The sequence below is a fragment of the Phodopus roborovskii genome, unplaced genomic scaffold (assembly GCF_943737965.1).
Source record: "Phodopus roborovskii unplaced genomic scaffold, PHOROB, whole genome shotgun sequence".
Classification (NCBI taxonomy): domain Eukaryota; kingdom Metazoa; phylum Chordata; class Mammalia; order Rodentia; family Cricetidae; genus Phodopus; species Phodopus roborovskii.
The window spans coordinates 5,114,417-5,139,014 of NW_026126482.1; the positions used below are offsets into that span (position 1 = coordinate 5,114,417).

The following is a 24,598-nucleotide window of genomic DNA, read 5'->3' on the forward strand; positions in this document are numbered from 1 at the left end:
AATCCAAAGCGCTCCCCTCTTAATGTGAGTCCTGTCTGGAGGATCAGCCCAGACAGAGCAGGTCAGGCCGTGGCCCAGATGCTGTTTGGGTAATAGATAGAGAATGTTGAACTTAGCGGAGACATTTCCAGCGGCACTCCAGAGAAGGGCTCTTGGCTCAGCTCTGCCCCTGGCTGTGGTAGATGGCTTTCCTGGGCGGCCTTCTCCACCCTGGCTCATGGGAGAGTGGGGGAAAGTGAGGGTGTGACTCTGACACACTGCAGTGGCACTGGTTAGTGATGCTGGCAAGAACAGGTTGTGAGGAAACCTCCTGGGGCTTTATATTGGCTGTAATAATCCATTTTGGCTGGTGAATGCGTCCAGACCCTAAGCATTTCCCTTTCGGATTTGTTTCCCCTTCCTCTTTCTGGACCGTGAGGGCATGAGTGAGGGCAGACACAAAGGGAAGTCAGTTTCACACCCCTCTTGGGACTCACCCTACATGAGCTGCAGGCCTGCACTCTGGCACGGATTCTGGGCTCCCTCTTCCTTATTTGTGATGCTCAGCTACTGTGGTCCCTGTGATTGATGGGCAGAGGAAATATCTGGAACAGAACCACGGAGCTGATTAGAGGAGGAAGGGAAGTGAGGGAGAGCCAGGGGTTGGCTGGGGAAAATGCAGGGCTGCTGGGTGTGGCCATCACTCAGGGCTCTTCTCATCTGAGGGAGATGACTTCGGGGAGTGGTCCCAGCTCAGAGGACACTGAGGTGTCGGGGAGATAAGCTCAGGGACTCACCCCGTAGCCAGTCTGCCGTCAGAATGCTGTCAAGTTCAAGCTGTTCGTGCTTACAGTTGCTGTCCCTGTGTTACCTCTTTGCTCGATGACCTGGTGCCTGTACAACCCTGAAGGAATTGAACAGGTCACTTACAACAGTGACGCAGGTAGTGGGCGCCTCATACTTTCACATGCATCATTGTATCCCCCAGACACAAGTGCATACCCCCCAAACACGAGTGCCCCATAGAAGCTCCTTTGTAAGTAGACGTTCACCGGGTGCATCGGTGGGTGAGGGACAGGGACACCCGAGTCTGGTTTTTCTGCACTGTCAGGGAGGCTGCTGAGCCGATTTTCACCGCTAATTGACCCAATGTCCTCTGAGCCCATTGGTTATGTCCAGGAGACGCAGCTAGTGTCCATTTCCACACAAGACGGTCTTCTAGCCTGGGAAACGAGGCAGGCAAATAACCGGCTCCCCAAGACACTCTAACAGGGGAGATGGACAATAAGGGCAATGCCCTTTGGGATTGTTTTGGAGGCTTTTGGCTATCGTTGGCGTGGTCTAGGGGAGGTTTAGAAGACCTGTGATCTATTGGCCTTCCATAAAGATTCAAGGACAGAGGTTGGAGGAGCCATTGCAGGCAGGGCCAGCAGCTAGGGCGAACAGGAGCTTCGGCTGGCTCAGCATGGCAGGCTGTAGAACGCTGGCCCATATGGTCTTTCAGTGCAACCCAGGACGACAGTGTGGCGGTGCTCTCACGGTGGTCACGGCAATGATCTTTGGCGTTTTTTGTAATACAGGGTCAGGGGTTTGTTTCAGTTGCCCCCCACACCCCGCCCCCCCCATAGCAACGAAGCTCCCATGTCTAATTCTTCTTATTTCAGCTCTGTGACACCCACCCACTTGTCTTGTAGTCACCTCTCAGAACTACTGTGGGCTTGGGGAGGGGAGTTAGAGCCCATGCTACTCAAAAGTGGATTTCCCCAGGTGGGTAAACTCCACGGAAGGCCACAGAGGGGCCTCATCATTCCAGCAATCTGGGCAGGCCCACAGACTCAGGCTCGGAGGAGGAGAGAAGGAGGGGCGGCTTTTCTCCCGTAGTGAGGATCCCTCTGGTTCTTTGCAGGAGACCGCGGGGTGGGCTAGTCGCCAGGGCTGGGGATGCCTGAGCAGATGAGGGAGCAGTTGGAAAGGTGGCTCAGCCCTTGGGTAGCCGCCGCCGAAGCTGTGGCTGTTCCTAGGAGACAGAGAAGCCAGCCTGCGGGGGAGGGGGAGCGAGTGGGTTGCTGCTTTTAGCAGCTGAAAGGGCTGCAGGGAGCTCTGGGTAAGACATTTTCTACCACAGTCGCTTCGCTTCTGCGGTAGAAGCTGCCGCGAGTAAGGCAGAGGAAGGAGGCTGGTGAGGGAGGAGGTCTCAGTTACAGCCATGCTGAATCACTGTTGCTGATCAGAATCCGTCACGGGGCTGCTGGGAGAACCCACAGAGCAGCGCCGGTTCCCGGGTGCATGCACAGTTTGGTGGCTACTAACCCCGCCGGGCCTCCCATAATGGAGGGCGAAAGGTACGTATGTGTAAGCATGTTGTGTGCAGGATGCATGTGTAAGCAAACGCGAGCTTAAGGTGCAACCACCGGCATCTATGTTTGCATCAGCGAGGCAGCGTTGCAAATCCTGGTCACCACGGGACCCCACAGCAGGGCGAGGACAGGAAAGTCCCTTTGGGAACCTACCTCTTCCAGGGCTAAAAGCTATAGAGAACCAGCTCTTGCCAAGGCAAGTCTGGGTTTGCTGGGCAGTAAAGCACACCAGAAGGAGGAACTTCCTGGCTGGTGCTAGGGAAGAGTTTCAGCTCAGCTTGAATCAGGATTGCCCTTTCAGGCTGCTTCGGGGAGGCGGTCCCTTTCCCCAGGGTGTCTTTCTTTGGTGGGGGGTTTTGATGTCATTTCAGGACTGGCCTTGGAGAGTGCACACACTTCATACCTATGTGGTTGAGTCTTCAGGAAACACACCAAGTGTTTTCCTAAAAGACGAGTCTGTATATGTATGTTCCCGGACGCTGGCTTGCGTGATTGTACAGGTGAAGGAGGAACCCAGGCAAATCACATTTGCACATAACTGGTTTTGTCTGTATCAAAAAGTTTGAGGGATGCTGCAAGGTCTGTCTTAGAGGAACCCACAGACTTTCACGCAATAGGAATCTCCAGAAGACATTTGAGAGCTTGTGACAAGCTGGCCAGGGTTTGTCTCCTGGCGAGCAGGAGCATATAGAGTTTGTCTGGGGAGCTGCTCCTCCGGTTGTGAAGGCGCTCAGTGCAGACTACAGATCAGAAGTCTGAGTGCCGCTACCTCCTCCTCATCCGTGGGCTGATGCAGAGAACAGGCTATGCCATTTTCCTTGAGTACAGAAGACCACAGGCAGAGACAGACGGCTTTCCCCCCAAGTTGGGAATTTACTGGTTCCCTGGGAACAGGCACGGTTTGCTCAGTCAGGGCTGACAACCTTTGGAAAGCACCTTGATGAGAGAGAGCACAGCTTGTCCTGACTCCCGTGGGTGAAATAACAGCTGAGGTCCCGTCACTCTCCTGTCTGAAAAAGTCTCAGAAACCAGCGCTTTTTGACAGCCTCTCTCACGGGAAGAGTCTAGTCCAGTGGTTCTCAACCTTCGAACGCTGTTGACCCTCTAACATGTCAGCAGTGACCTCCAGCCAAAATTATTTATGTTGCTACTTCACATCTGTAATCTTGCTACTGTTACAAATTGTAATGTAAAAATCTGATATTCAAGATGACTGATATTCAACCCCTGTGAAAGGGTCGTTTGACCCCAAAGGATCATGACCCTCAGGTTGAGAATCACTAGCCTAGGACTTTTTAGGCCATGTACACTGCCTCGTGGCCGTTTTCTTTCTGGGCTTTCTTTACAACAGCCCCCCCCCCCCAGCAGTGGGACACAGACCTCTGGGCAGAGGTGGGTGGTGCCCTTGCCCTCTGTCAACTGTAGCTAGCTGAGGAAGGGGTGGTGTGATGAAGGTGTGAAGTCCTGGACCATGTCTGTTACATGACCCACACATGTCCAGGCTGAGGTTGGCATGAGATTGCTGCCACCTGAGCATTAGGGGACAGCGATTGTGTCCAGGGTTCAGGGCTCACAAGCCCTTCTGTCGGAGAACTTGTACTGCTGGTCGGCGAGGGGAGATGATGTCTATGGCTCAGCACCCGCGTGCTTTCGTCTATTAGAGGCTGCGCATAGACAAGAAATCCTTGTGGAAACTTCCCAACTTTCACCAGGCTGCCCGGGTCATTACTTTTTGTTCCTATCCTAGGGGCAGCCTAGCTGCCAAACAAATGAGCTCTTGGGTTTGTCTCCTGCCTCTTTCCAAAGCGCGTGCACCCACCTGCCGCCAAGAGTTTCTTTTGGTGTCTTTCCCAGTCATGCACACTCCTTTCCTCTGCCACAAATCCTCATTCTCAGAGCTCTTTCTGTTAATACTTCTCTTCCCATCTTGTTGGAAAAACTCAGTTGTTTTAGTCTTCATTGATGTTCGTACATACAAACTTTTTTTTTTTTTTTTGCTGGGTTGTGGTGAGGAGAGGTTGAGACAGGTGTCTCTATGAATTCCTGGCTGTCTTAGAATTCATATGTAGACCAGGTTGGCCTTGAACTCATAGAGATCCACTTACTGCTGCCTCCAGAGCTCAGGGCTTAAAGGCGTGCGCCACCTTGCCTGGCTAGACTTCTTGCTTGTGTCTTTTTGTGCTTCTGTTTCATGTAATTTACAAGTCCTCAAACTTGGGGGCATACATACGGATGGCGTCTTGTGAGCCTTCCTCGGTATTTCTCACTGGCTATGGTATGGCTCTGCCGTCACAGGCGCTGGGTAGTAATTTGCCAGTTAACTGATAATACAAACACGTTTTATTACTTCTTCGAGAACTTCTTACAATGCATTTTGATCACATTCATCTCCCTTTCCCCACACCCTGCTCCCTGATCCATTCCCGCCTTCTTAACCCATCCATCTTCATGGTTGGGTGTCTTCTCTCTTTTACTCCCTGCCCCGCCCATTTGAGTCTAGTTTGAGTTATCCAGTTACCACTCTATGTGGGACTGCCCTGCAGTGTGGTCAGGGTACCACGTATCACAACACTAAAGAAGTCAGACTCTCCCCTCCCAGGGGCTGTCAGATGCTGGGGTCTCCTCTGCTGTGGGTGGGATTTTGTGCCTCCCTCCCCCACGTTGGGGTTTGTGTGGCTTGAGCTTGCACAGATCCTGCGCCTGCTGTGCTAACGGCCATGCGCTCACGTGTGCAGCTGTTACCCTGGGAAAGCACAGTTTCCTCCTCTACCGTCTCTGGCTCTCGAATCCTACCCACGCCCCAGGCCCCTCTTCCACAGAGACTCACGGGCATTTGGGGGGAGGGGTTACGATGTATGCATCCCGTTTTTCCTTATTCTCTGCATCTTGACCTTAGCTGGTGACTCTTGGGAGGAACTCCGGTAACTAAAAGGGTGGGGAAAAAGATCGAAACCCCTCAACATCCTTGGCCACCAAGCTGATTACCTCAGCTCCACTGGTGATGCCTTGACAGGGAAGAAGTAGCTCTGGTTCATAAGTTTTCTGGAAACCAAGGGTTAAAACGGAGTGATCAGCCCAGGTCACTAGACCCAACGTCCTGGGAGTAGAGGCTTTCTATTCTTCCTGCTTGGTCTACTTTTAACCTGCTCAGACGTAACTGGGGCTATTTTTAAGCATTAAAACATTTCAGCCAAAAGATTTCTATGAATAATTTTCTTTCCTTGCTATGAGGGTACGAAAATACCCTTTCCCTTGAATATTATTAATTGATGGTGCAGGCTTGGGAGTAACCAAGCTTCGGGAAGTATTTTACAAGCCATGTGACCTTGTGTGTATGGTATTTTTACTGAGCTATTTTTTTTATATGTAAAGGGAATATTTGCATTATTCTTGGTGGGGTTGTTGTGAAGATTAAATGAGTTTTGTTTTTTTGCTTTTTCTGGCAAGGAGTAAGTGCTTACGGTAGAGCATCTACTGTTATCCTGGACCCCTCTAATGCTGTGCTGGGCCCCAGGATCTAACGAAGTCTTTAGGGTTTTCCTGCATCAGTTATCCAAAGCAGGTTATGCGGGACTGTTCATACAAGGGACAGCGGGCAAGCTTAGCAGGCGTCACCTTACTTAAGTGACCTTTACAGAGTGAGGGCTTCACATCGTTTGTGTTTATTTTATTTTTTAAGATCTATTTTTGCCCCCCTTACAGATGCCATGCAGCACACAGATGCCCCGGTGGGTGTGAGCTGGGTACTCATTGCTCAGGCTAAGACCTCAAGAAGAGCCGGTGGAGTCGAACTTCCTCCGCCACATCCCAGAGTTCCCCAGCTCTCTGCTAGGTCTTCCCATGCTAAACCTTCCTGTGCTGGGCATCACCGAGGCTTGATGAGTGGCGAGGGTGATTCGGGGTCCTGCTCTCCCCTCCTCCCCGTCCCCCTTCTTCCCTCAGACACTAAAATGGCAGTTGCCCTTGCTGTTGGGGTTTTACTTTAGATTTGAAAATCAACCTTGTGGATGGATTAAAATAAGTTTTCCGCTTTCAAAATAAACTCAGTTCATAGCAACAGAAAGTGAAGTGGGTTGCCAGGGGGTAGAGAAAGGGGAGTAGGGAGTGCTTCACAGGCGTGGGGTTTCAAATCTGGAAGGGCAGTTGTAGAGATGGATAGGGGTGATAGTCATATGGCAACTCAGTGGGCTACAGGATAAAACAAGAATTTTGTTGTGTGTGTTATGCATACATAGACACAGACAGATGCAGACACACACACAGACACATACATACACAGACACATGGACACAAATAGACAGACATACACAGACAGGCAGACAGACAGACAGATACACATACATACACACCCTGAAGGTCCAGACTGGCAGGTCTGCTGTAGTTTCAGAGAAAGGCATGTTTTAGTAGAGACATCATCTAAAGGAGAAGCTGGCTGCTCATTTATCTTCAAGTTGTATGGTTTCTGTCATGGAAGCTGGGTTGCTCCTGCCTAGAAGGCTTTCAGGCCCAACTCTGCTGTGACCACCTATAAGGTGTCCTCAGGGGAATGGCCTTCTCTGCTGGCTCTTTCGATGGGAGCCTGCTGCTGTGCCTGGAGAAGCTCCTGGGATGAAGGAGCTTGTTGTGTGTTTGCCCTTGATAGCAGCAGAGGAACTCGGTGGAGACAGCCTGGAAAGCCGGCCTTCCTTCCTCCATCCTGAGTTTGCTTCTGTAGGTAAATGCTGGTGAGACCTCTCCCTGGCCCTGAAAGTCACATGTTCACACTGGTGCAGAAATGTCTGCTCTCACACCAGCAACACTGCACATAATCACTGCGGCGACAACAGGTCAGATTTTCCATTTGGATCCTGAGAGTGCATGCGTGCGTGTGTGCATGCGTGCATGTGTATGTGTGTGTGTCTGTGTGTCTGTGTATGTGTATGTGTGCGTGTGTATGTGTGTGTGTCTGTGTGTATGTGTGTGTATGTGTGTGTGCATGCGTGTGTGCGTGTGTATGTGTGTCTGTGTATATGTGTGTGTGTGTGCATGTGTCTGTGTATGTATGCGTGTGTCTGTGTGTGTCTGTGTATGTGTGTGTGTCTGTATCTCTGTGTGTGTGTGTGTGTGTGTCTGTATATGTGCGTGCGTGCGTGTGTCTGTGTGTCTGTGTGTCTGTGTCTGTGTCTGTGTGTGTGTCTGTGTGTCTGTGTATGTGTGTGTGTGCGTGTGTCTGTGTGTGTGTCTGTGTGTCTGTGTATGTGTGTATGTGCATGTGTCTGTGTCTGTGTGTCTGTGTATGTGTGTATGTGTGTGTGTGTGCGTGTGTCTGTGTGTGCGTGTGTCTGTGTGTCTGTGTGTATGTGTGTGCGTGTGTCTGTGTGTATGTGTGTGTGCGTGTGTCTGTGTGTGCGTGTGTCTGTGAGTGTGTGTGTGTGTCTGTGTGTGTCTGTGTGTCTGTGTATGTGTGTGTGTCTGTGTGTCTGTGTGTGTGTGTGTGTAAAGGGAACAAAGTCAGCAAAGGGGCCTTTTCATTTTTTTCCACACCAAGATTTGTGTTTTTTAGGGTTTCTTTGATAAGTTTTAGATTGTTAAGGCCAAGCCAGGCAAGAACATTTTTCTGTGTGTGCTCCAAATCATCTGCTTTATTTAATACATCCACACTATGGAAATGACCTATTTTTTAAAATTTCTAGATGAACCCTAAAAGTAGGTTAGATTGAACAGACCAGCAGGAAACTATATAAAAAACAGTTTGGACATGTTTGTCCTGAGACTTTTTTCTTGTTACGTGGATCCAGTGGACCTCAGGGTGGGATGACGCCTATGATTCGTGAAGATCTTAGGCTCCTTTCCCTTTGGAAAAATGCACTTGCTTATTTTTATTGTGTGGGTGTATGAATGTTTGCCTGCATGTATGTCTGCGTACCCATTACGTCCCTGTTGCCCTTGGGAGGTCAGAGGAGACCATCACATCCCCCTGGAAATGGCATTATAGAGGTGAGTCATCATGTGGGTGCTGGGAATCGAACCTGGGTCCTCTGTAAGAGCAACCAGTGCTCTTAATCACTGAGCCATCTCTTCAGCCCCCCATTTCCCCTTTCACTGGTGAATTTGCACCATGGCCTCTGTCGTGGTGGCATACATGGTGAGTTCAGCCTTCCCATTCAAGCCCAATACAAGTGTGGCTTTCACAAACCCAGCCATGTCCGTCACAGGGGGCGGGAGGGGGCATGTCTCTTTCCTCCGCTAATTCTATTTGTACGAACTCAAGTGTTTCATACCTTTATATAACTGGTTTTTCCTACCCTAATTTTAAAGAAAGTCATGAGGTAGGCCTTCAGGGATGTGATTTGTAAACCCCTGTTCTTGAAGTTGGTCAGGGAGGAGGGTGCAGGACAAGTGACCGCAATAGCTTTCATGAACCATGGCTGGCTGGTGCGGCAGGGCTGCCAAGTTCAGGGAAATTAGCAATATGTAGGATTGTCTAGACAAATTTTATCTCAGAGCCTCAGGAGATAGTGGCTCCGGCTTCATACTATTATTGTTCTGCAGATGAAAGTAGATAATGGAAGCGCAGTCAGCTTCCAGTAAATGTTGACTGTGATTAACTGTCTGGGGATTCATGGCTCCTGACCCATACCTATTGTGTGCCTATGGGCTATTTCATAACATCACTGTCCCTCTGATGCTGGGACTCAAGGTGGCCCTGCTGAAAGAGTATGCAGCCTATGTGTAAATGATGCTATTTGACGGCACGGTTAATTTGGGTCCGGATTCTGGTAGCTGGACATACTCAAGTGCCAGGTTCTTCATCAATCAAGAAGTAGACATCTAAATTTTGAAATGTTTATCTAATTAGTGTTTATCAATAAAAACGCGGGAGTCAGACATCAGGGTACGAACCTGAGCATTCAGTGACGTCTTCTTTCTCTCCTTCCTCGTCCAAAGGGGCTGAGAATCTTCCTAAGACCCCCCCCCCCCCGCGCACTACTTCGTGTATTTCTATGTATCCTCCGTCCTACAAAAACTCTTTTGTTCAGCGAGTAGCTAGCTCTAGCCTCTGATTCAGAGTGTGATCAAAATATTCTACAACAAAATGTGGTAACTTTTGTCTTGAATGTTAGGATTGGGATACTTCTTAGATGTGTAGTTTATCTAAGGTCTCATGGGTTCAGAAATCATCTTTTTATATTATTTTATTTATGTCTATGAATGTTTGACCTGCATGTATGTCTGTGCACAGTGTGTATGTCTGGTGTTAGAGCTCCTAGTTTTGTGCTGACATGTGTCTGGGAATCAAACCTGGGCCCTCTGGAAGAGCAGCCAGTACTCTTAACCGCTGAGCTGTTTCTCCAGCCTGAAAACTTTGACCTCATTAGTGTCCTGGTGACTCTTGCTGGTGACCCCATGACAGCCTATGTGCAATGGGCAGCTTGTCCACCATGGGTCTGTAGGGAAACTAGCAAGGTATTACCGGCAGTGGCTACTGCTTCTGTTCTGTTCTGTCTGGAGGGGGCCCTGCAGGAGGCACAGGACGTCAATTTGGTCTAAAGGCTGTGTAGCGAGTTACAGATTTCAGGCTCTGTACTCTCACCTGAGACTTAGCCAGGGGACATCGTGGGGTGATTAAATCCTTCTCTACGTAGTGTGGTATGAGATGGACCTATGGCTAATGTCCTTAGTGTGGCCTCCCTTAGTGTGGCCTCCCTTAGGTGACTCTGCCTGTCTTTATTGTCTCATTGCTGGTTTGACTATAACATTCTTGGGCGCATGTATGATGCCTGGTGTGAACTGACCGCTTCTGAGCCCTGTCGCGTGAAGACTTGTGGGGGAATCATTAATCTAAGCTTTGGCTGCCTTGCCCTGGACCCCTTATCCCCTGGGAGACCCTCCCCACTGCCCGTGGTGGTCTGGAGGCCCTCGCTCTCTAGGGCCCTAACACCCCCCCCCCCGCTGGCAGCTTGCTTGGATACTCTCCTGATACTTACTCCCCTTTCACTGGCCTGGCCCCCTGCATTTCCTTTGGAATTTTCCCACATGAGAACCCAAGGACTCATGAGGTAAGCACCGGATCTTCTGCTTTCCTCTCCTTTCTTGCTGGCTTTTTCTCTCCCCCAACCCTCCTGGTTTTGCATTACACGCCGGGATCTGGGCTGCGCCTCCTCCCCATCGTGATAGGAGAGCAGAGAACGGAAGGAGAGAAAGCCAGGCTCAGTCTTAGAGCTGGGGAGTAAGGAGGTACACAGGCCTTGGTAGCTTCAGCCCACGTAGCCGTCACCCGCCCAAGGCTTGCTGAGTGTCTGTCCAAGGCTCACTGTTGAGCCCCTCCTGGTCCAAGGCTTGCCGTGGTTGAGTAGCTGTCTGTGGTGGGTTGCATGCCAAGAAGACGGAATTGAGGGGCACCATCTTGGTTGTCATGGAGTCAAACTTGCCAAAGGCACTTATTAAAAGTTTTAGGAATTTTGTGACTCAGTTACCAATTTGGCTATTAGGGAAGATCAGAAACATAAATAAATTATATTGAAATGTATAGAGCTCACAGCTCTTAAATATTACTCTCATCTAAGCCTCTGAATTTAGGTCTGTTGTATCTCACAGGAAATGGCTGTACCCCTGTACAGTAGCAGCGCATGTCTGTTTCCAAACCCCAAGAGACAAGGTGGCATTTTGAAATCTCTCACAGAGGGATAGTCTATAACATGGGAAATAATAAATAACCATAGTTAGTCAGGGTGCCTTCCCCTCATCCAGCTGTAGCCATTGAGCAGCACACAATGTGTGGGGAAGATGGACACGAACTCTTCAGGAGACAACATAGAAAAGTTTGGAGTATGATGGAAGCATACAGGAGCCCTGGCCAAGTGGCTAATGGAGGTGGATAGGGAAGGCCTCTAGGTAGACACGTGAGGATCTGGGGCTGAGCGACACCTAGGAAAAGCAAGGTGGTGATGGGAGGTGTGCTTTAGGCAGACATGCTTCACCAAACCAAGGAGCACTGGTATTTAGGCTGTTGCAAATATGTTAGTTATATGGTAATAAAGATTCCCCAGGGCAACAGTGGTCGTTCTTTGAGATTTGTAGTGATATATTTATGATTTATTAAAGCTTGACTGAGGATTCAGAAAGCAAAGTCAGCCACAAGCCATAGAAGCCAGGCACACACCTTTAATCCCAGCAGCCAGAAGCTAGGAGGTGGTGGCACACACATTTAATCCTAGGACTCAGGATTAAGAGGTAGATGGATTTCTCTGAATTCAAGGCCACCAAGGTAACAGATCACACACCTTTAATCCCAGCACTAGAGTATAAAATACAGAAGCAGGGTCTTCGGTATTGAGTAGGAGGCATTCATTCTCCAGCCATGCTGAGGAGAGTTATAGTCTGAGGCTTGGTGAGAGCTCGTGGAGACAGGATCAGCCCTTGCAGCCTGAGGTAGAGGCGAGAAGCTAGTGGCCGGCTGCCTTGCTTTTCTGATGTTCAGCTTGAAGTTTGAACCCCGGTATCAGTCTCTGGGTCTTTTATTATTTGTGTTGCAGAGAATTCATTCTGAGTCCCGTGAGGAATCAGAAGATGCTTCATGTAGCAATGCCTTGACAAGCTGACACTGTGTGGCAGGGTAATGGTGCTAACCCAGGCAGAGATGTCAGAGGACACGGAATTAGGCTTGTGGATGTATGTGACAGGTGTGTGCATGTAATTAGCTATCAAGTACAATGCCCCACATCTTGTCTTGGATAGAGGTTTTTGTAAGTGTTACAGCTCTGCTCAGGTGTGTGTGTGTGTGTGTGTGTGTGTGTGTGTGTGTGTAAGGTTTCCCCAGTTTATTATAGCTCAGATGGAAAGGTATCCTTGGAAATAGGAGCCAAAGAATACCACAAAGTCACACCACACAACCAACCTCACACAAGACATTTATTGGGAGGAAGAACCTTGGGTGGGTGGCCGCCTTTGCTCGGGTGAGAAATGGCAGAGGACTGAGCAGCAGACAGGGTGTATACAGGGTTTCTTGGGGATGGGGGTGGAGCTTTCCAGGGTGGGGATCGGTGGGATTTCAAGCCTAGAGCTTGATATGAGCTCAGGGATTGGTGGGATTTCAAGCCTGGGCTTGGACTTTGTTCTCTGTAGGGCTGGGTCTGTGTCAAGCAGTCAAGGCGGTTAGAGTATTCTGTGGGTGGAACCTGGTAGCTGGAGATCCTCAAGGGGCTTGCAGTATTCCTGTTGGTTATGTCTTGTGAGGCAGAGAATACAGAAAGAAAAACCAGCTTGAGAGAGGGCAGTTTGGGGTCTCTGTGGATTCACTTATGTAAAATCTCAGTACAGGAGAAGGCAGGAAACCGGCTGCGGGATTTGAGATGTAATGGGCAGGGAAAGTGGTGACTATAGAGAGGCCTAGTCAGAACACACACGCGTGCACGCACATGCATGCACACGCACACACACACATGCACACATATACACACACACGCACACACATTTAATTTGTTTTTTCGAGACAGGGTTTCTCTGTGTATCAGCCTTAGTTGTCCTGTATTAGCTCTGCAGACCAGGCTGGCCTCGAACTCACAGAGATCCACCTGCTTCTACCTCCTGAGTGCTGGGATTAAAGATGTGTGCCACCACCGCCCAGCCACCACCCAGCTAGAGTGTCTGTGTTTTATGTATGCTTTTATAATAGTTTCTTTGTATTAATTTCAGCCCCGAGGTCTACTCTGCTGTCGGTATCTACAGTGTTGAGTCAGACTGTGTAACCCACTGTACTTCACCACTGAACAGCTGTAAAGACAGATGAAGGGTTCAGCTCAGGACCCACCCATGCCATGCCATGAGGGCCTGCTGTGACATGCCACGAGGGCCTGCTGCATCATGACCCCGTGCTGGGGGGGAGGCCTGAGTGGACAGCCACACAGCACTGTAGGGAAGCCACCAGAGAAGATGGCTCAGACACGGGTTTAAGCCGATAGAAAGTGTATTACCTGCCTGGTGATGACATGGTGTGTTTGGGCTCCTAGTGTAATGCTGGGTGAGCTTTTAAGTGCAAAAGTCATGTCCTGGGTTTTCATACTTCAGTTAAAAAGAGCGGTTAGCCAGACGTGGAACTAAGTGCAGAAAAGCAAGGGTAGTACATTTAGAGACTTTCCCACAACGACAACTTGGATGGGCTGGGCCTTTGTTTTCGTCTGTGCAGGCGGCGCTGTCTACGTGCTGAGTTTTGTGGACCGAATGGCACCACATCGTGGGGTCAGCTGTGCTAAGGTGTGGGCCACTAAAGCTGGAGGCCCTGTTACAACAGATAGCCATGGACACATGGTCCTTACCTGCCAATATGTTGAATCTGGTGTGAGGGGAAGATGGCCAGAGAAGTAAACAAAAAGTAGTTAGACACGGCCAGGCTGGATCACAGGTTAGGAATCCAGTAGGAATTCAGGGCATAGAATGGTTGGGGCTGAAGTATTCCAAGGCTGCCTAGGGGAGGCAAAGCTGAAGTGGTCCCCACAGGACAGACATTCGGGACAGGACAGACATTCGGGTTGTAGTACTGGGAAGGGGAGACGCCTTCCATCCACAGAGGGCCGGCATCCACTTAGTACACAACAGTAAATGTTGGAGTAAGTCAGGTCAGGCTGGCAGCCTAGGCTCGGTTCAGGTTGGTGTGTTTTCGGGTGCCTGAGTACTAGGTAAGAAAGGTTACTCTAGGCTGAGGACTGTTGAGATGTTTCCTTAGAGCAGTTTTGGAAACAGTCTTCCATGACTAGTAGACAGAGACCAGTTGGCCATTGTAAAGAGTGGTTGGTGAGGGTGTGACAGGACCCAGTCACCTTCGGAAGAGAGCGTGAGCAGTGTCCTGTGGCACGCAGGGACACTACACTGCAAAGGGGGTGGGGTGCCAGGTGAGACGGCAGTGTAACACAAAGAGCAAACGAACAGCTCAAGAAGTAAGGGACAGCCATGTCTGGCCCTTTCTGAGGCTTGTCTGCCAGTCTGACTTTTTGAAGGAAGTCAGCAGATCACCTGGGAGAAACACATACAGATTTTATTTATGTGCATGTATGCCTCTGTGTGTGTGTGTGTGCATGCGCGTGTGCATATGTGTGTGTGCATTGTGTGTGTGTGCGTGTGCATGTGTGTGTATGTGTGCATGTGTGTGCATGCGCGCCTGCATATGCTTTCTGCTGTTTATGGAGACCAGAAGAGGGGCATCGGATTCCCTGGAGCTGGAGAGGCAGGAGGTTGTGAGTTGTCTGATGTGGGCGCTGGGAACACAGTTCCAGTGTTCTTCACCCCAAGCATCTGTCCAGCTCCTGTTCTTAGTGTTTTTACCACTTGGGCTGAAGGAATCAGTCATTCACTGCATGGCATCAGTGTTGGTTCACACAAGCACGTTGACTAGCAAAGGGGATGGTGTGTGAAATTGCTGAGTCAGTTCCTTAGACATTTGCTCAAGTGGATTAATCTGGTGTGTGACATAGGCGACTGTTTCTTCTGAGTACATTCATGGCTGGTTACCCGATTCACGCTTAAGTGTGATCTGATTCAGTGTCATGAAACCCTGAACACTGGGGTGTGGGTGAAGGTTCCGCCAATCAGCAGGCAGAGTTTCAGGCGTAGGCAAACTGATTACGGAGGAAATTTGATAGGCTGGGTGCCCCTTGCCCGTTCATGAAGCCCGGAAGGCTGAGTGGGTTGGGAAGTATGACCATAGGCCTTGGGTGAGGGAGTGGCAGCATGTCTCAGCGTGGCCTGTGTTTCCTAGGTGAGAAGAGAGGGTCCGCCAGCCTTATTTGGGGATCAAGAAGCAGAACCCTGTGATGCTGTTGGGAGATGAACCGTAGATGAAAGATCTAGGGGAGAAACGACAGGGGACTGACTCTGTCCCTGGGCACGTATCCTAGGCTGAGATACTTATGTGTGAGTGTGTGAGAGTGTGAGTGAGCGTGTGTGAGTGTGTGAGAGTGTGAGTGAGCGTGTGTGAGTGTGTGAGAGTGTGTGAGAGTGTGTGAGAGTGTGTGAGTGTGTGAGAGTGTGAGTGTGTGTATATGAGTGTGTGAGAGTGTGAGTGTGTATATGAGTGTGTGAGAGTGTGAGTGTGTGAGAGTGTGAGTGTGCAAGTGTGAGAGTGTGAGTGTGCAAGTGTGAGTGTGAGAGTGTGTATACAAGTGTGTGAGAGTGTGAGTGTGCAAGTGTGAGTGTGTGAGAGTGTGAGTGTGTGTGTATATGAGAGTGTGAGTGTGTGAGAGTGTGAGCGTGCAAGTGTGAGAGTGTGAGTGTGCAAGTGTGAGTGTGAGAGTGTGTATATGAGTGTGTGAGAGTGTGAGTGTGCAAGTGTGAGTGTGTGAGAGTGTGAGTGTGTGTATGAGTGTGAGTGTGCAAGTGTGAGTGTGCAAGTGTGAGTGTGCGAGGGTGAGTGTGTGAGGGTGAGTGAGTGAGCGTGTATGAGTGTGTGAGTGTGAGTGAGAGTGTGAGTGTATATGAGTGTGAGTGTGTGAGTACGAGTGAGCGTGTATGAGTGTGAGAGTGTGTGTGAGAGTGTGAATGTGAGTGATTGTGTGTGAGTGTGAGAGAGTGTGAGTGTGTGAGTGTGAATGTGTGAGAGTGTGAGTGTGTGAGTGTGAGTGTGTGAGAGTGTGAATGTGAGTGTTTGTGTGTGAGTGTGTGAGTGTGAGAGTGTGAGTGTGTGAGAGTGTGAGTGTGTGAGTGTGAATGTGTGAGTGTGTGTGAGTGTGAGTGTGTGTGATAGTGTGAGTGTGAGTGTGAGTGTGTGTGAGTGTGAGTGTGTGAGAGTGTGAGTGTGTGTGCACGCATGTATGAGTGTGCCCACTTATGTACATGCACCGTGTGCTGAGAGTATTAGCTGCAGCATGGGAAGTCTGGGGCTCAGAACCTGTCTTGCTCCTTGCTGTGGGTCCCACACGAGACTGTAAATGTCTCTGAGATGAGCAATGGTGAAGTCACCAAGGAGCTTGCATCTTTGAGAACCAGAGGGTTGGTTGTGTCTTCACAGAGCTGTTGTAGGGCAGGAGGAGACAGCAGCCTGGAGTTCTTGCTGGTGTCAGGACTGACTTGTGTCAGGGTGGGCAGGGCACACGGCAAGTCACTGTCCTTTCAGGGAGGCCCCAGTGTGAGTTACACTGTGGACTTTATAGGCAGTCCGTGTTGGAGGCCCCCTTGTAAACAGTGTTGCATTAACAGGCACATGTTACTACTGGACCATTCTGGAAGGCTGCAAAGCAAAAGGCCAGGGTAGACAATGTAGCACTGCAGAGTAGGTCAGTCCCTGCAACACTCCCTTGGTCTGTATTTACCAAATGCAGCTAACAGCTGTCCTGAGTTCTAGTTTATGAGTGCCCTGTCTAGGACCTTCAGTACTTTCTTGATTTGCTCTGTATTAGTTCTTCTTATCCTGGCTTTCTGCATTGAAAGAGTAAAGGGAAAAATCTACATATCATCGTTTTATTATGTTTGTAAGAGCGTTTGATAAACTGCAGTATAAATATGATTTAAAAGGCTAAAAATAAAAGCAAATCCTTTCTTCTCCTCGCCCTCTTTCCTTCCTCTTCTTCCCCTTTCCCTCCCCCGCCCCCCCCCCGTCCTCTCTCCCCTCCCCCTCCCCTCCCCCTCCCTCCCCTCCCCCTCCCTCCCCTCCCCTCCCCCTCCCTCCCCTCCCCTTCCCCTCCCCTCCCCCCTCCCCTCCCCCTCCCCTCCCCCTCCCTCCCCTCCCACCCACTCTTCTCATCCCATCACTGTCCTCTCCTCTTTCCTTCTAATTTTGACTGTGTAGCCCAGGCTGACCTTGAACTCACAATCTTCTTGCTTCAGCATGTGATAGGATTAAGAACATGTGCTTTGGCACCCAACTTGGGAGTTTCTTTAACTTTATAAAATGCATTTTGCAAAATCCTATAATAAGCATATACAATAGGAAACGTTAGAATGTCTTTGAAGTCAGGATTACGACAGGAATATTCATATCTGCTCTTTCTCCTTGGCATTAAATTAATGTCTTAGCCCGTGCAAAGTTTCTTTCAGTAAAGAGATGCACAAAGATGATTAGAATTATGTATTCATACTGGTTAAAAAAATACAAAACTCAAGAGGCTGGAGAGATGGCTGAGCAATTAAAAGCACTGGCTGCTCTTCCAGAGTACCTGTGTGATGGTTCATAAACATTTCTAACTCCAGGTCTGGGAGAGGAGATGATATTTTCTGGCCTCCATGGGTACCAGGCACACACTCGTGATACACAGACATACATGCAGACAAAATACCCATAAGCCTAAAGTAATTAAGAAAAAATAGAAGTTAGGGTTAGTGGCACAGACCTGTCCTACCAGCCACTCGGAGTTGAGGCAGGAGGATCACACACACACACACACACACACACACAGACACACACACACACACACCACACATATACACACAGAGACACACACACACAGACAAACACACACACACTCGCACACACACAGAGAATGGGAATATTATCTCTGACATTACACACTAATACTATAAAACTTATCTACACAGAACATTTAATTGAATTAATGGCAAATAATTTTATAATGAGATCATCTGATATGGAGGATCAATTTGTAAATGTAATTATATTTTGTAAATTGCAACAACCAGCAAATATACCTTAAAAAGGATGTACCAAGCTTTTTCTTTTGGGCCACCAACCAGGAAAGGGAGCTAGGGGCTGGAAAGATGGCTCAGTGGTTAGCAATGTTTACTGCTCTGGCAGGGCCTGAGTTCAGTTTCCAGCAGCCACACAGCAGCTCACACCAACTGTAAGACGAGTTCTGGGGATCTGAAATCCTCCTATGGCTTTTGCAGGCTTCCAAATGCTTGTGGTGCACATAGGTACACTCAGGCGCGCACACACACACACACACACACACACTCTAAATTGAGTAAACATGAGTAAACAGAAGATATCCCATGTTCATGAACAAGGGGAAATAACAAAAAGAAGTGTTGGTTCGATCTCAGTTGATCTAAAAATTCAATGCCATCTCTACCAAAGCCCTATCAGGGTTTCCATGGAACTGGAACTTGACAAGCTGATTTGTGGAAAGAATAAAGGGACAAGATAGAATATACAGGTGATTTCTCAGGAACAGTCAAAGGCTTGAGGACTCAACTTATCAGGAATTAGACATTATGAAGCTACAGAAACAATGTGTTTGTATAAACTGACCTATGTTTGGCTAGAGAGACAGAAACAGATCACGAGGCATGCGAAGCCTTGTGAACTAAGGTGGAATGGAAGGGGCTGGGAAAAATAAGGATCAATAAATAGAGCCCATTGAGAAATTTGAATTTCCTTTTGACACTGTGATGTACAATTCAGTGCCTAATAAACGGTGAGCTTGCACATCAAAAGTAAAAGATTCCACTTTTACCAGAAAGGAGGACACACCCTTCTGGGCTGCAAACGGTTCATCTTTTCTGGGTGCTTCCTCTGTCTGGTCACATTTTCTGGCTTTATATATATATATATATATATATATATATATATATATATATATAATTATACATATATATATATACATTATATATACATGTAAATAAACACACATTATATATACATATATGTATACTTACATACACATATATGTGTGTGTGTGTCTGTACCACATTTGTACCTGATGCTGGTAAAGGATGTCAGGTCTCCTGGGACTGAAGTCACACATGGCTTCCTCATGGGTGCAGGAACTCAAACCTGGGTCCTCCGGAAGAGCAGCCTTCACCACAGAGCCATCCCTCCAGCCCTTTGGGATTTTATTTTTTAACCTGCCTGGATACATAATTCTAATCATCTTTGTGCATCTTAATGTTTATCTTGCTCTGTTCTGTTGGTTTCCTTGTGCAAGGACTCCAAACAGCCCCAGAGCTCACTGGCAAGCTCAAGTGAAGGAAGGTGGAGAAGGTAGGAGCCAAAGCAGGGGTCTGTTATGGTCAGACAAACCCTGGGTCTGGCATTTCAAACAGAGACGAAGACCACTGTGAACTCTCTGAAGAGTCCCAGGGCCTTGGCCCATCCTCTTTAAAAGCACGTTTGTCTCCAGCAGCCCGCAAGGTGACGGGTGGAGCGACGCTTGATAGGGGAAGTCAGACCCTCAGGGTCTGAGAGCTGGGATTAACTGAGGCCCCCAACTCTGCACAAATGACAACATTTCTGTTTAGGGAAACAGAGTGGCATCTGGCCTGAGCGGTTTCCTCCAAGGTTTTGGATTTGACTTTGGAGCTCCTGTCTGAGGAGCATTCCCTTCCTTGGTATTCTTTTGATTCCTCCTCCCATGACATTGTAACACATTCAAGAGTTGTATACCTCAATCCTAGTGCAAGCAGCATGGAGAATGGGTATTGCTTGTACCTGTTCACACAGGCGATTATATGTTTCCCACAACACTACAGACTCCTATTTTTGTTTTTAAAATTCATACTTTTACTTAATTTTATGTAGATGGGCATTTTGCCTTCATGTATGTCTGTGTACCGTGTGTTTGCATTGCCCGTGGAGGCCAGAAGAGGGCTCGGATCCTCTAGAACTGTAGTTACAGTTCAGAGCCACCATGTGGGTGCTGGGAATCGAACTTGGGTCCTCTGTAAGAACAGCCAGTGCTCTTGACTGCTGAGCCATCTCTCCAGCCCCCTTTTGGTTTTCCAAAAGCTTTCACTAAACTCTAGTCATTGTGGATTTTCTAGATTATAGATGTGTTCATTCGCTTTCTGTTTAAAACCCATTCCTGCCCGTCTGCTGGTCCAGGAGGACGGTTCACCCCCCCCCCCCCCCGTCCCGTGGCCCCGTTTCCCTGAACACACTTGGTGGGTTCTCTTCGCTCATTGTGCCTGCTCTTCCCGTTGTCTGGGTCTCTGCGTTTTTTAAGTTACTGGCTACTTTAAGTTCCTCTGTCAGTTTTCTCTACTCTGGCATCACTCGATTGGTCCCTTGCACTCCTGTAGCTCCCAAGGGCTTGCAATGCTTCAAATACTATGTTTGGAGGCTGGAGAGAAGGCTCAGCAGTTAAGTGGCTGCCCTTGCAGAGGACCTGAGTCCCAGCAACCACATGGTGGCTCACAACCATCTCTAATGGGATCAGATTCCTTCTTCTTGTGTGCATGAAGACAGCACACATTAAATACAGGAGTAGATAAATCTTTAAAAAAAATATGTTTGACTGTTACATGGTTTTCTCCTTCACCAAACTCTGGGTTTCGTGATGGGAGGGACTGGCCTTTGTTTGCCATCATGTTTCAAATGAACTAAAATACAACACCTGCCATACATTAGCTCCCATTCACTGCTGAGTGCACCAACATCCCCATATGGCAAGTGTCGGAGCGCTCACACCTCTCCCTTTCTGGGGAGGGAGGAGGGGAGGGAAGAGTGAGGGTAAAGGTTCACAGAGATGCAGTGCCTGATGGGAGAACCTGAGCTGGAGCCTGGCTTCCCCCAGAGAAAAGTACCGAGCACTGGAATTTTCTGCATTGCTGTCTTGGGTGAAGACAACAGGCCACCAGAGGCACAGTTGTGGGCGGCTTAAGTCCATCGACTCGTGGACGATGTGCGGCTGGGCTTGCTAATGCGGGGTCTCTCTTTTCTCCTCTCTTCTGCTCATAGCGTCAAGCTGAGCCCTCAGCCCACTGTGCAGGCCCAGGATGAGGAGCAGAGCCAGAGGACAGTCACTGTGAACCCTGCCCACATGGGGAAGGCCTTCAAGGTCATGAACGAGCTGCGAAGGTACTTCCCCCCTCCCCAGGTGGACCCTGAAGGGTGAGCTTCGTCAGGGGCCGAGAAGTTGGGGCTTCCTGGCTCACACTCAGTCTGCCCCTTTTTAGACTCTGACACTGAAATCTCTCCCTTTATGATTATTTAATATCTACATTTCAGTGATTAATCACAGGAGGTACTCATCAGTGGTTAGAGCAGGTCTGTGGCTAAACCTGAGAGCGATGTTGGAATGATTGAACACTGATACACAGTTGCAGGCAAGAGATGGTAGGTGGCACACTGTTTAGCTTCCCTCCATCGTCCTTGACCAAGTCTGGCTTGGGAAGGCAGCCACACAAATGGCGGAAGATGCCTGTCCTGAAATGTACGTGTACTCTGTAGGGAAAGATATGAAATGTGAGCACATCGCACCCCGAGCTGAGTGGTGAGGGCACGGGGCCGTTTGCAAGGCCGGTGTGTGTGTTTGGCAAGCGTGTTGTGTTGTGGGATGGGTTCTGGGCACTGAATGTGTTTTCCTGGAGAAAGCCACTGTGCACTGGGCCCTGGTGGGCGGTGGCCGTGAGGTCAGGAGTGTCAATGGTTGTGACCCTCTTAGAGCGAGCGTGCTAGGGAGTGAGATACCAGGCCTGGCACGTTTTGTCTTTTAAAGGGCTAAGTAGGAGCAAGGATGGAAATGGACTTTGGAGTTGCAGGTGACATTTGAGCTGAATTTTGAAGGCCAAGTAAGAGTTAAGGACACAAAGGGAGGGGGTTAGGGAGGAGATGTCCAGGCAGAGGAAATGGCATAGGCTGAGAGAGATGTTTGCTGAGCAGGGACTGACCATATTCAAACAGGCGTTCTAGTCCATTCTTGTAGAAACCCTTTTGAACTTTATCATTGTCTGTGCGTGCGTGCGTGTGCATGCGCGTGCATGCGTGCGTGTGCGTGTCTGTGTGTGCGTGTGTCTGTGTGCGTGTGCATGCCTGTGTGCGTGCATGTGCGTGCGTGTGCGTGTGTGTGTGCGCGTGTGTGTGTGTGTGTATCGATATGTTTGCAGAGACATGTGTTACGAGTAGGCTTTTCCCTGCCTGTCCGTCTGGTCCCACAGCCATGCCAGCCCCAAATAACACACAGAGACGCTGTATTAGATATAAAGCTGTTGGCCTGCTCTGTCTTAAACATTAACCCATTTCTTTTAATCTAAGTGTTTCCATGTGGTCTCGCCTTACCGGAGAGAGGGGCCAGCGTTCTGCTCTCTCCAATTTCTCCATGTTGACTCCTCCTTACTCCTTCCTCTCTCCTCCTAGTCTCCTAGTCCCGCCTATCTTGCTTTCCTATTGGCCAACAGTGCTTTATTCATTAACCAATAAGAGAAACATATTCTCATCAGACATGTTTGTGTTACAATGTGCATCTGTATGTACACGTGTGTGCATGTGTGTATTGTGCACCTGTATGGGTGTCTGTGTCACAATGCACATTTGGGAATCAGAGGACAGTTCTCAGTTCTCTCCTTCCCCCTTTCTGTAGGTTCTGGGGATTGAACTCAGGGTGTCAGGGTTACACGGCAAAGTCCTTTACCAGTGAATCACGTCTCCAGTCCTGAAGTTCTCATCTATTTTCTAATTTCTCCTTCCTGCATGGTTTAGTATTTAGTACACACACACACATGCCATACGCATACATGCCATACACACACATACACACATACACACACATGCCATATACACACACGCCATACACATACACACATGCCATACACACACACATGCCATACACACACATGCCATACACACACATGCCATACACATACACACACATGCCTCACACACATACATACACACACATGCCATACACACATACATACACACACACACACCACAACACCACACATACACACAACACCACAATACACCACACACACGTCACACATACACCCCCCACATCACACACACACATACACACCACATATACACACACACACATGCCATACACACATACACACACATGCCATACACACATACACACACACACCACAACACCACACATATACCACACACATACATACACACCACATTCACACACACACCACACACACATATATCACACACACATACATACACACACACACTTAAATTTTGCAACACATTTGATATTGTTCAATTTGTATTAGGCCTCCTGCCAGATTCCCTGGAAAGTCTGGGAACTTAGGCAGTGGAGAGGGATGGAGGCCACGTCCATGGATCCGGATCTGCTGTCACTGAAGAATCTCTCTGGAGTTTCCTAGACGCTGGTGGATCCTTGGGTACGGATCATGTCAGTTACCTGCTTGAGGAGCTTTCTCACCAGGTTCACATTTATCTTCCAGTTTCTCCTACCTCACCCGCAGCCACCACACCCTGCCTTTTAGACTTCCATATCACCTGGCGCCCTGTGCTTCCCGGACTTCACATCTTTCTCCACAAGCGTCTTCTTGATCGGGGTCTAACTCTGCCCGGGAGTCGGACTGTTCCTTCTCCTTTTAGGGCTCAACCAACACCCTAGGAATGCTAGCTCCTTCTAGACACTGGGAAAACAGAGTCTTGTCTTCAGGCCTGACAGTGTACGTAGGTTATCAAAGCTCTGCTGAGCCAGACCGGACACTTCCCACACGTGCTTCGCTGGGACTCACGTTAGTGTTTAGGGGAACACTGGTCCTAGAGCCGCAGTCACTGAGATGTAAATGAATGACGTTGTCCTTTCTCTCTCTGCTTTGTTCAAATGGACCACATCCTGCTTACATTTGAAATTTTTAGTTCAGGCGTACACATGAGTTGTTTCTGTCTCTGTGTTCCTCTCTGGGCTGTACTTATTGCAGCAGAACATTTAGGAAATGTAGATGATCAAAAAAAAAAAAAAATCACATATAGAGATAGCTCACTGGTTTAGAGCACTGGCCGCTGTTGCAGAGGACCAGGGTTCAAATCCAAGCACCCATAGGACAGCTCACAACTACCTGTAATTCCAGTTCCAGGATGCCTGACACCCTCTTCTGGCCTCTACAGGCACTGCACACACAGTGTGCACAGACATACATCTAGTCAGAACACCCATGTACATAAAGTAAAGATAAAGGTTATTTTTTTTAAAGTTACATATATTTTTGTTAGTGACCTATTGGTGGAGCTGTGGTGATCACTTCCTCTTCTTTGGTATGTTTACAGATCCGACTTCTCTCTTAGTTCTATCCTTGAACAATTTTTCCCCCAGCATCAATCAAATGGCGAGGTGGTATCCACTTTTGGCGTATTTAAAATAAAAGCCAATTCCCTGCTGATGGATGCTACCATTTCCTAATGCCTCACATGAAAACCCACTCTCAGCAGTAACTGTCCATCAGCCTGTCCATCTCACAAGCACAGACACCTGCATCAGTATTGGTTCTACTAACCGTGTGGCCCTGGGCAACTTAATCTCCCTGATCTCAGTTTTTCCAACCATAAACAGAGGACACACTACTACTATGACTACTACTGCTAAAAATACTATTCTTGCTGGGCTGTTAACAGTGTTAACAGCACTGTTGTAGCT

At 48.7% G+C, this 24,598-nt stretch overlaps 1 protein-coding gene across 1 annotated transcript in view; it reads left to right on the top strand.

The window, feature by feature from the left end:
• The first annotated feature begins 1,977 nt into the window (after positions 1-1,977).
• Klhl3 (kelch like family member 3) overlaps positions 1,978-24,598 on the top strand; it is a 104,654-nt gene continuing 82,033 nt past the window's right edge. The window contains exons 1-2 of the mRNA XM_051194542.1: positions 1,978-2,321; positions 20,938-21,057. Coding sequence (XP_051050499.1) covers positions 2,266-2,321; positions 20,938-21,057 — 176 coding nt within the window. The 5' untranslated portion in view covers positions 1,978-2,265. The remainder of the gene's footprint in view (positions 2,322-20,937; positions 21,058-24,598) is intronic.